This window comes from Bombina bombina, chromosome 10 (genome assembly GCF_027579735.1).
Source record: "Bombina bombina isolate aBomBom1 chromosome 10, aBomBom1.pri, whole genome shotgun sequence".
In the NCBI taxonomy this organism is placed as follows: Eukaryota; Metazoa; Chordata; class Amphibia; order Anura; family Bombinatoridae; genus Bombina; species Bombina bombina.
The window spans coordinates 96,259,673-96,271,684 of NC_069508.1; the positions used below are offsets into that span (position 1 = coordinate 96,259,673).

At 34.9% G+C, this 12,012-nt stretch overlaps 1 protein-coding gene across 1 annotated transcript in view; it reads left to right on the forward strand.

Annotated features, from left to right (window-relative positions):
* LOC128640735 (vitellogenin-A2) overlaps positions 1-7,084 on the forward strand; it is a 47,697-nt gene extending 40,613 nt beyond the window's left edge. The window contains exons 29-33 of the mRNA XM_053693162.1: positions 2,455-2,549; positions 2,647-2,744; positions 3,668-3,827; positions 4,477-4,638; positions 6,782-7,084. Coding sequence (XP_053549137.1) covers positions 2,455-2,549; positions 2,647-2,744; positions 3,668-3,827; positions 4,477-4,638; positions 6,782-6,894 — 628 coding nt within the window. The 3' untranslated portion in view covers positions 6,895-7,084. The remainder of the gene's footprint in view (positions 1-2,454; positions 2,550-2,646; positions 2,745-3,667; positions 3,828-4,476; positions 4,639-6,781) is intronic.
* The last annotated feature ends 4,928 nt before the right edge of the window (positions 7,085-12,012 follow it).

A 12,012-nucleotide genomic window follows, 5' to 3' on the forward strand; every position in this document is an offset into this window, starting at 1 on the left:
TGTGTTTGTTATATATCAGGTGTATGTTATTTGGGTAATTTATGTTATGTAGGCTTTTGTGGAGTGTATTTTTGGCTTTGATGATTGGAGAATGCATATATTCAGGGTGGGCACTGTTGAAAGAATACAAAAATATTTTTATAACTGGAACCCATACAGATATGTCCACTGCAAATTGTTGTTTCATATGCAACTTTTTATAAAGCAAAGGCTGAAAAAAATGTGAGAACTGAGGAACTATTCTGAAGATAGAAGCTACCGGAAAAAATAAATAGTTCTTTTGATAAAAAAAGATATTGAAGGAATTAGATTAAAATAGATAATGGGCCTTTTCATATTGCTGAACACAAAGCATTTCCCTTGTTTCATATTTTGGTATCTAAGGAACAGAGAAAGAAGTTTGAATTTAATAATCTAAATCACATCGAGCAGCATTTTGCTCCAACAATATTAAAGACTATCTTTCTATTAGTTTATAAACTTGAAGGAAATGGGCAAAATACGCCAACATACTGTCTAAAATATTTTTTTATAAGGAAACATCTCGTTGAGTTGTACCAATTGTCTTCAAGTCAGCTTCCATGAGTAAAGCTTCTGAGACATTTGGGTTTCTTATATTTATTTAAAAAAGAAACATTTACAGACTTGTTTCTGTAATGTGATATCCAACTGCTGATGTTTTGTGTCAGTTTCAGTGGAATACAATTCGGCAGTTGGTTCCGAACAAGGTATCAGAAGGCGTGGAATGCCCAAATATGTAGTGCCCCCTGGTATGGGAAGATTAGCAGCTTTAGCAAAGACGTCCTTGGCATCAGGTACATAGAGTAGTTGCCTTAGGAACTGGCAGGATTGGAAGTCTCGGTGCTTTATTTTGTTGTTGAGATACATACTTTGGGACAAGAAAGAACCTTAACATTTTTGTATTGTTTTTGCTTTGTAGTTTTACAGGGCAGTGTAGAAAAATAGAATGGCTTAATATCTTTGGTATTAAAGGTGAAAAAATGGGCGGACTATAGAAAAATAAACAGAAAAATGAAAAGTTGGTAAAATGTTTTTTAGTATATTATCTTGTGTGCACATTTTTGTGCTGAAAATTGTTTGTAGTTCAGATTATAAAGTTATTCTTTTCAATTACATTTTGGATGGCTTTTGCTCTAAAGACTTGGTAGTTGTGAGTTTCTGATTTCCATTAAACATGGTTTGCTTTTTGAGGAATCATGTCCTGTCTGAGAATTAGAAAAATTATACTTTTCATATGTCACTCCTAAAGGTATCATATGGAATGAGGCTCTTTGGTTGTCAGTATTTGAATTGTACTATGTTAATGTTTTAGATTTATATGGAACCACTTATTTGATCATTTATTTCTAAAGATATTTATTTAAAAATCTTACAGAATTGTAACCCAGTCTTCATAGGTCCGAAGTTGTATGGAGATCAATAGCAAACATGCTCATGCATTTAAACAGTCTATTGTCAGAAAAATTCTACTGACTAAAGTTAAGATATTAAGAAAATATATGGCTTCTATTTTCCTGTACTTTTTTTATAGGTCTTTTTTAGCTGCAGGATAGTGAGATACATAGACTAGTTCTTTGACAGTGCTTGTAATGCTGTATACTTGAAGACCATCAATGTGCAAGACAGTCCTACAAAAGCCAGAAAAGGGTCAAATTTTAAGTATGATCATTCTGGTTTACCAATTACACAAGGATAAAGATGATTGCTGTTAATCTGACCACATCTTCCACATTGCAAGTAGAACTTGTTTTATAAACCATAAAATGCATGGTTTACACACTCATGAACCTTTCTCTGTTCCTGACAAATTGGTAGATGTCTTTTCTTGAAAGGGACATAATTAAAAGCTTGTTTTTATTATATGATTTTAAATTGGGTGGTTTTATGTTATCTCTCTTCAATCTATATCTGGTCATATGGATCCATCCACTCCTCATATCTACTTAATAATATAAAATGTCTACTAACTGGGCTATGGATTTTTTGTCAAATCTTCATCAGTTGAGTGAAGATACCAGAATGACCAGATGCCAGGTAAGGGGACAAGGCAGGCACATAAACAAAAAAATGTTTAAAAAGTAAATAGACCAAAATTTGCCTTTAAGATGTCCTAAATTAGTAAACATTTTTGGTTCTGCAATTTCTAACAGGTAAGAAGACTAGGAGGGTAACTGTCTAGTTTGTTGTAAACTAATATTTTCTGAATGGTTAGTTTGCTCCGAATACACAGTAACCGTAGTGCCGTAAAATATCACCACAATTAATCTAACTACACCTATATCTTACCCTTTTTGGATTTTCAATATAACGGACTAGCAACAAAACACTAATCAACATTATATATAGTTGACTTATGTAAATATATCTTTTATATATCTATATCTGGTTTTAATTCCTCAATACTGATATATATATTTGTTTATGTCTATGTAGTGACATCGACTTATATTATGTAGAGAACAATCTGAAAATGAAAATAAATGGTGTAGAGTTATCTGAAGAAAACCTTCCATATAGATCACATGCTGGTAAGAATCCAAAGAACATTAAACAGTTTAAGCATTTAAAAGAATTATCCTAAGGATATGTAATTAGAGATAAAATATGATCTTTATCTGTTTTCAGATCCATCTGTCCTGATTCTTAAGGAGGAAACTGGTGTGTCTGTATTAGCCCCAGAATATGGTATTGAAGCTCTTCATTATGATGGTGAAAATATCAAGGTAATTGTTTATAACATAAAAGTCCAAGCATCATATTTTTTATTATGTAAAATATACTTCATTAGATGAATATTTTGTACAGGAAGATTTTCTGCAATGATAAAGGATCTTTAATAAAATGAATGATGTCTGTAGATATCTATTCTGAGTATGTTACACAGCTTATAGCTTGCTTTAGTTTGAACTAGATTTTGTTTTAGAAACAAAGACACACATCCTTTAAAGTGATAATGGAACATGTATTTGCTCATTGGTGTACAACATCACAGCAGCATAAGTTTCAAGATCCAAGATCCTGATTGGGCAATAAGTCTCATTAAGGGATGAGTTATGTTAAAGTTCTAAATTATGTATGTCCTGTGGCATCCAATAAAATAAATTTTACTTAGAATTGGTATGTTTTCTAATTGTCCTAAGTCAGCTATAACATGGATTTGGACGCACATAACTTCCAGAAAACCCATCTAGTTTTCCCATACACATATCAATAGTGTAAGCATGATTAATTGGACAGACTTCATACATAGTGCAGGATTATTATTATTATTTTCAATTAATTTATTGTATTTGTTACTACTTTATCTCATGGAATGCATCAGCTAACATTTCTGTAAAAAGGTGCCATAGAGAATTAGTCCATCACACCCTACCCATCAACTTTATATCACATTATAGCTTTTACTAAATGTAATTTTTCCATTAACTTCAATATTTCCATATACAGTATATATATATACATTAAAAATGACATCATGAAAAAGTCTTACTTATTCATATCTGGAAAGAAAATATGTATTAAACACAAGAGGTCAAGATAATTATGACCTTAAATTTGTCAATTATTGTAAAACTATCCTTTTCACATCCTTAATTCTAGACTTATGACATTTAAAATTCATCAAGCAATTTTTGTAAATATATAGGTAAGAACTGCTATTTGGATGAAAGCCAAGACCTGTGGATTGTGTGGTCGCCATGATGATGAAAATGAACAGGAGTTCCAGACACCAGATGGTTATGTTGCCAAAGATGTTGTGAGCTTTGGTCATTCATGGATTCTGAATTCAGAAAGATGCTCTGAAGGTATATAACGTATATGTACTGCTGCAAAATATATCTGTAATATCTATCGATCTAATAAAATATTTAATTATATATATATAAACAAATTTAAAAAAATGAATCCACCCTCCCAGAGCCCGCAACCTGGGTGCAAAAATGAATTAAGTATGTAAACAGAATGACACACTTACAAGGATTTTAGATAAAAAGTGTCACAGTATTTATTGACGTTTCAGGGATCTTATGTCCTTAAGGAATATCTATATTGTCTTTTGAAATGCTAGAACTGTTAAATAGTATTTTCTAAACATATGCTATATATAATTTCTATTTCTAAGACAATAGATAACACCAACCTATTTTTAACAAAACAGTAATGGTATATTACTTCACAGGTGTACCTACCAATTGCAAATAAAATACAAAAATGTTATTTTAATAATAAATAACCACAACCTAGGATATAGTAGAATCTCTTGAACTTGGATAAAGCAACAATGAGAAATTCACTTGGTGAAATAAATCTGTTTAATTTAGTTTTTTATTTGTTTCATTTACTGAAAAAAATAATATATAGAAGGATAACTGCATGAAACATTCTTACATTTTAGAGTTTTAAATTAATGATAACATGTAATATTCACATACAAATTATTACATTGTTTTGTAGACTGCAAAGTTAAGCACTCTCTGGTGAAATTTGACAAACCAGTAGGACTTGATGGAGAAAATGCAAAATGTTATTCTGTTCGTCCAGTTTTACAATGTCTCAAGGGATGCTCCCCAGTTAAGACTGCAGAGGTCACTACTGGTTTCCACTGTCTTCCTTCTGGTAAGTTTAAAGCTGCATTAATTCCCTAGACAAATATATTTATGTTGTTACATAGTATTGTAGTTCAACAACTTGTTTATGCATCCTTTTTCTGCCACATTATGTCTTGCTTTATCCCTGGTAGCCAAATGGTTAAATATGGCTAAATTAGAAAGTGAGAAAGTTACATTTAGTGGGAACATGTTGCATTGCATGAAGATATAATGGTCTATATGTATTTCCTTTCAATATAATAAAAAAAAAAGAATGATTCAATGAAATCCAAGCAGTATAATATATTTACATGTTGCATGTTTAATTTAGACAATATTAATAGATTCTGTTATTAAAAAAAATAGTTTTACTCAGGTGAGGGCTAAAATTATTTTACCAAAAAAGTATAGATCTAATTCCAGGTGAAACATAATATATCTACAAAAAGTTCCATACATTTTATCTATTTTTTTTTTAGCCATAATCCACCTTTCTTAAATATTTATAAAATGCTACAAAAACAAAAGTTATACACAATAAGAATAACTCTAGGATTATGACGTTTTTCATGTGACAACCAAAACAAGTAAACAACTTTGAAATAAAAAATCTTGGTTAGATAATGTTAACAGAGCACAATGCATAGTGAAATACCCTAATAAGATAAATAAATAAAACCATTAGTCCATTTGCAGTTAATCTTGAGTTGATTCTTGTACTTAAAATGTTGTGTTCTTCATTAAAGGGACATTCCGGTCAAAATGTAAATGCACATTAATTAATTACATGTGTGAATAGAGACATATTTGCAATATACATGAATTGGCAAAATTGCTTCCATTAAAAGTGATAACTATTTTAATGACAACATTTTTTTCTTTACACGTGCATGTGAAGCATAGCTAGATATTCTCAGTGCACTAGCATTTTAAATGCTGCAGTTCCTCAGAGCGCCAGTGGGGGCTCGTATTATATCAGCAATTAACAAATGAAACTCCAAAAGAAAGGGTGCTCCAGCCTTTGCCGTTTAAAGTAAAATGGCCTTTATTGTGCCATGATCCACAAAACAAACAACATTTCAGACCTACATTAGGTCCTTAGTCATGTCTATATCTTTTGTACCTGCATTTTTGTATATATGATGGTTGCTATTCTGCTACTAGGATTATTTCTGGATTCTGTCTTATCATGATTGTTTTTGATAATGTAAATGTAGCTTCTCATTTTTTAATTATATGTATAGGGACTGTATGTATATGTTTTAATTGTGCCTTTTTGAAATTTTGTCAATACACATTATACGCAGTGCTTGCTTAAGATAAGAAATACCATCTTTGAATGTTATAAAAATTGTCAGCATTAGATGGCGCTGTTGTACAATTAATGTGCAGTTGATTTGCACCAGTGTAATTGCTTTACACCTGTTAACTTGTATAAAGGCAGTCTCTCTGCATACACAGATAGCCATGACTAAGGACCTAATGTAGGTCTGAAACGTTGTTTGTTTTGTGGACCATGGCACAATAAAGGTAATTTTACTTTAAACGGCAAAGGCTGGCGCACCCTTTGTTTTGGAGTTTGATTTGATGTGGATGAGGTGGCTGCTTCCTGGCTCCTGTGCCTATTTGTTTTGGCTGCTGTTCCCTACCTTTTCCTTGTTTAAGCAATTAACAAATGGAGTAATTATCCGATAGTACAAGCACCTTAGGCTCTCTGAGCAAGTGCAGCATTTAAAATGCTTTTGCAGGGTGCATACTTAACCCTTTCATGACAGGGTCATAATGTCTACATTGGAAAAAACTTTCCGATGTAGACAAATTGAAATACCGCGATTGTGCACGCGATCGCGATATTTCAATTATGGGATCTGGTCAAGGGGGCATCCCTATGATGCTAGGCACGCCCTCCAGACTGCGATCACATCCAGGTAGCTCCGTGGGCTTCAGGACAACCAAACAGCTATGACGTTGTATTTCGTCCTAACGGCGCTAAAGCCCAGCACTGTTTGGACGGAATACAATGTCATAACGGCGGTAAAAGGTTAAATACACTGCTAAAACTGAAATACATCCATGTGGATTACAATTTTGGCTGGACTATCCCTTTACTAAGCAAGAGATTTATGGTCATTTTGGATTATTTGTGGATTAACGTAACTTCTCTCTTGCAGAAGCAACTCTTGACCTGGCTGATGAGCAAATTCACCTGGATAAATCTGAAGATTTCTCTGATAAGATTCAAGCTCACACAGCCTGTTCATGTGAATCATCCCCATGTGCATAAAAGACAATGCATTTTATTCTTTCTCAGGAAGACTGCATAGATTATATTGTAATTTTCTAAATACAGGGAAGCTGTTAATACATAATCTGTGTACGTGCGTGATTTTTATTTGAGGAATTATCAAAAAACCCAACAATCTATATGTTGTAATATATTGCATTCCAAATAAATATTTGCATTTGAAAAAGAATTTTACAGATTCAGTATTCATTCTAAATTCATACATTTCTTGGTGCATTGTCTACATCATGTTTAACCACAAACATAAAAGAAGTTTATTTTAGTGATCACATCCAACATGCAATAATTAATACCGTATTAATAATAATATTGTCTATAGAAACTACACTTTCATAGGGACATATTGAGAATAAAAAACAATAAATACAATGTATGCATATGCACATGATTTATACACCTACCTACTATGTAAGTCCCAGGAATACCTTTATTACAGCTGAATTCCACTTCACAGACCAGACCACAGATCAGATATTTACCCCTGTTTAATTCACCACCTTATGACAGCTATATGCAATATCAATCCTTAGACCAGATGCATACAGTTCCTAATGCCAGACATATGTCAGTGTCACACCTCAGACCAGTGCATGGCCCTGCACTGCAGCGTTTAATTCTACTTAAATAGCTGCATCACACAGGATATATGTGCCCTGCAGCCCCATTATGCTAGTGTATGCCAATATCATATACATTGGAACAAATGACTGTCCCTGCAGTTCAATTATGCTCACATAAGACTCAGCAGCAGCCTCTAGGGATCAAATTATGCTCACACATGGCCCCAGATCATTCACCTGCAGCCCTACAATGCCTGTATTATTGCCTAAAAGAGTCCTGCAGCCCCAGTAAGCCCACATCTAAAAAAGAACAGCATCTACAACCCCGCTATGTACTTATCAGACCTTTAGAGCTGCCATCCGATGCCCCCAATATGTCCATAAGATCACAATCCCCTACAGTTTTGTTATGTCCATGTTAGATTCCAGAGCAGAATGCAGAAGTTCTATATGGTCTAAATAAGACCACTCAGTAGCCTCCTGTGGCCCCATTATGTTCATGCCAAGCTTCAGGATAAAAGACTGCAGCTGTAATATGTACATACCGAGCTTCATCAAAACTCCCAACAGCTGTATTAAGTAAATACCAATCTTCAACAAATCTCCTTGCAGCCATATTATGTATATACCAAGCTTCAGCAAATCCCCTTGCAGACATATTATGTATATACCAAGCTTCAGCAAATCCCCTTGCAGCCATATTATGTACATACCAGGCTTCAGCAAATCCCCTTGCAGCCATATTATGTACATACCAAGCTTCAGCAAATCCATCTGCAGCCATATTATGTACATAACTAGCTTCAGCAAATCCCCTTGCAGCCATATTATGTACATACCAAGCTTCAGCAAATCCCCTTGCAGACATATTATACATACAAAGCTTCAGCAAATCCCCTTGCAGCCATATTATGTACATACCAAGCTTCAGCAAATCCCCTTGCAGCCATATTATGTACATACCAAACTTCCGCAAATCCCCTTGCAGCCATATTATGTACATACCAAGCTTCAGCAAAGCCATCTGCAGCCATATTATGTACATACCAAGCTTCAGCAAATCCCCTTGCAGCCATATTATGTACATACCAAGCTTCAGCAAAGCCATCTGCAGCCATATTATGTACATACCAAGCTTCAACAAAGCCATCTGCAGCCATATTATGTATAGTGATGTCCCGAACTGTTCGCCCGCGAACGGTTCACAGCAAACATAGCTTGTTCGCGTTCGCGTTTGTGGGCGAACACATGGCGATGTTCGATCCGCCCCTATGTGTCATCATTGTGGAAACTTTGACCCTTTATGTCACAGCCGCCTGACACATTAGAGCCAATCAACATCAGACACTCTCTCACAGACCCTCCCAGCTACTCGGAATCCACCATTTTAGACTCATAACGACCTTGCTTTCTAAATGAGAGGACGTGTTGTGTTTTTGCTCCTGACATTAATCGTAAAAACATAGCTAGGCTAGTGTATTTACAGTCCAGAAGGACTCCACTCATCTCTGCTGCAAGCACAGCACCCCAAAAATCCCTTTTTAGGGCTATATTTTGTGCGTTTTTTTTTTTCCGTTTTTTTTTTATTAGCATTTGCTTGGCTTTCAGGCTGTGTGTTTAAGGCTCACAGCATATGCTGTGACTACTGCCACCACTGATATCTCCCTAACAACATTAGTTTAAATTTAACTAACCAAAAAATTTAATTATTTTTCTAGTGTAATTTTCAGGCCAGTGTCACACAGCATATACTCTGGTTCATTGCTCTGTGCCAGCCAGCAGCCACCAGTGTTAATATCCGTTTATAACAATAAATTTAAAAAAAAAAAAAATATTTTGCTAGTGTAATCTAATTACATTTACTATCAGGCCTGTGTCTGTCAGGCTCACTCAGCATTAATATACCTCATTTTTTTTCAGTCTTTTGGTTAATTGGTCTGTGCCAGACAGCCACCCAGCACTCATAACTATTCTTCTTCACCTTAATTTTAATATAAAAAAAAAGTTTAAATTTGTTTGCTAGTGTAATCTAATATAATTTTCTATCCGGCCTGTGTGTTTTGCTGACATACAGAGCCTACTGTGTTTACTTGCTGCCCTCCCTAGTCTATGAGCCATGACTCATATGTGTTTAACCTTTTTTTAATTCCCCCCCCCAAAAAATAATTTAAATAATTTTTCTAGTGTAATCTAATAGTATTTTCTATCAGGCGTGTGTGTATCTGACTTACAGAGCCTACTGTTTTTAATAGCTGCCCTTCCAAGGCTATCAGCCACGACTCATATGTATGTGCTTAACCTTTTTCTTTAAATTGCCAAAAAAAGTATTTAAATCATTATGCTAGTGTAATCTAATTGTATTTTCTATCAGGCCTGTGTCTAACTGTCTATCTGACTTACACAGCATACTGTTGTTAATTGCTGCCCTACGTAGCAGCCAGCCAGTGCGACCACTCATAGAGTCATATGTGCATTGCACTTCTTAACATAATTTTAATATTAAAATCTAAAATTTTAAAATATTTTGCTAGTGTAATCTAACTTAATTTTCTATCAGGCCTGTGTTTTTGTCACTTACACAGCATACTGTGTTAAATTGCTGCCCTACCTACCATCCACGACTCATATCTGCCAGCCTGTGTGCCAGGCCCAACTAGTCAATTAGTGGCACCAATCACAATTCTTGTAACAGTATATAAAAAAATAAAAATCATAATTTTTTGGACTCAAATATTCAGTCTCCTAGTGCCATTGAATTGCATTTACCTCCTGCCTGCCACTGCCAGCCTTTTGTGCCAGGCCGTCTAGCCAACTATTTACACCAATCATAATTGTTGTCACAGACAGTATAGTTACTAATTAAAATTAAAAAAATTTTGATTGTTGATCTTAATCCTCAGTTTGCTTGTGCCCTAGAATTGCACTTTTCTACTGCCTTCCAAGCCTGTGTGCCAGGCCTACTTGAAAAATATTTACACCAATCATATTTGTTGTGACAGTATTCTTAATAATTAAAAATTAAAATTGTTGGTAATAGTTGTTGTGAATCCTCAGTTTGCTGGTGCCAGTGAATAGCACTTTCCTGCTGCCTTGCAGCCTGCTGTGTGCCCGCCCCACCTAGCCAATTATTGCCAGCAATCATATTTCTTTTAACAGTATTGCAAAAATTGTCAATCATCACTGTTTTGACTGTCAGTAATCAGTCTCCTAGTGTCCTTGAATTGCATTTACCTCCTGCCTGCCAGCCTTTTGTGCCAGGCCGTCTTGCCAACTATTTACACCAATCATAATTGTTGTCACAGTATAGTTACTAATTAAAATTAAAAAATTCTTGATTGTTGATGATCTTAATCCTCAGTTTGCTCGTGCCCTAGAATTGCACTTTTTTACTTCCTTGCAAGACTGTGTGCCAGGCCTACTTGAAAAATATTTACACCAATCATATTTGTTGTGACAGTATTCTTAATAATTAAAAATTTAAATTTTTGGTAATAGTTGTTGTGAATCCTCAGTTTGCTGGTGCCATTGAATCATACTTTCCTCGTGCCTTGCAGCCTGCTGTGAGCCAGGCCCACCTAGCCATTTGTTGCCAGCAATCATATTTCTTTTAACAGTATTGCGAAAATTGTCAATAATCACTGTTTTGACTGTCAGTAATCAGTCTCCTAGTGTCCTTGAATTGCATCTACCTCCTGCCTGCCAGCCTTTTGTGCCAGGCCGTCTTGCCAACTATTTACACCAATCGTAATTTTTTGTCTCAGTATAGTTACTAATTAAAATTAAAAAATTATTGATTGTTGATGATCTTAATCCTCAGTTTGCTCGTGCCCTAGAATTGCACTTTTCTACAGCCTTCCAAGCCTGTGTGCCAGGCCTACTTTAAAAATATTTACACCAATCATAGTTGTTGTGACAGTATTCTTAATAATTAAAAATTAAAAATTTTGGTAATAGTTGTTGTGAATCCTCAGTTTGCTGGTGCCATTGAATAGCACTTTCCTCCTGCCTTGCAGCCTGCTGTGAGCCAGGCCCACCTAGCCAATTGTTGCCAGCAATCATATTTCTTGTAACAGCATTGCAAAAATTGTCAATCATCACTGTTTTGACTGTCAGTAATCAGTCTCCTAGTGTCCTTTAATTGCATCTACCTCCTGCCTGCCAGCCTTTTGTGCCAGGCCGTCTTGCCAACTATTTACACCAATCGTAATTTTTTGTCTCAGTATAGTTACTAATTAAAATTAAAAAATTATTGATTGTTGATGATCTTAATCCTCAGTTTGCTCGTGCCCTAGAATTGCACTTTTCTACAGCCTTCCAAGCCTGTGTGCCAGGCCTACTTTAAAAATATTTACACCAATCATAGTTGTTGTGACAGTATTCTTAATAATTAAAAATTAAAATTTTTGGTAATAGTTGTTGTGAATCCTCAGTTTGCTGGTGCCATTGAATAGCACTTTCCTCCTGCCTTGCAGCCTGCTGTGAGCCAGGCCCACCTAGCCAATTGTTGCCAGCAATCATATTTCTTGTAACAGCATTG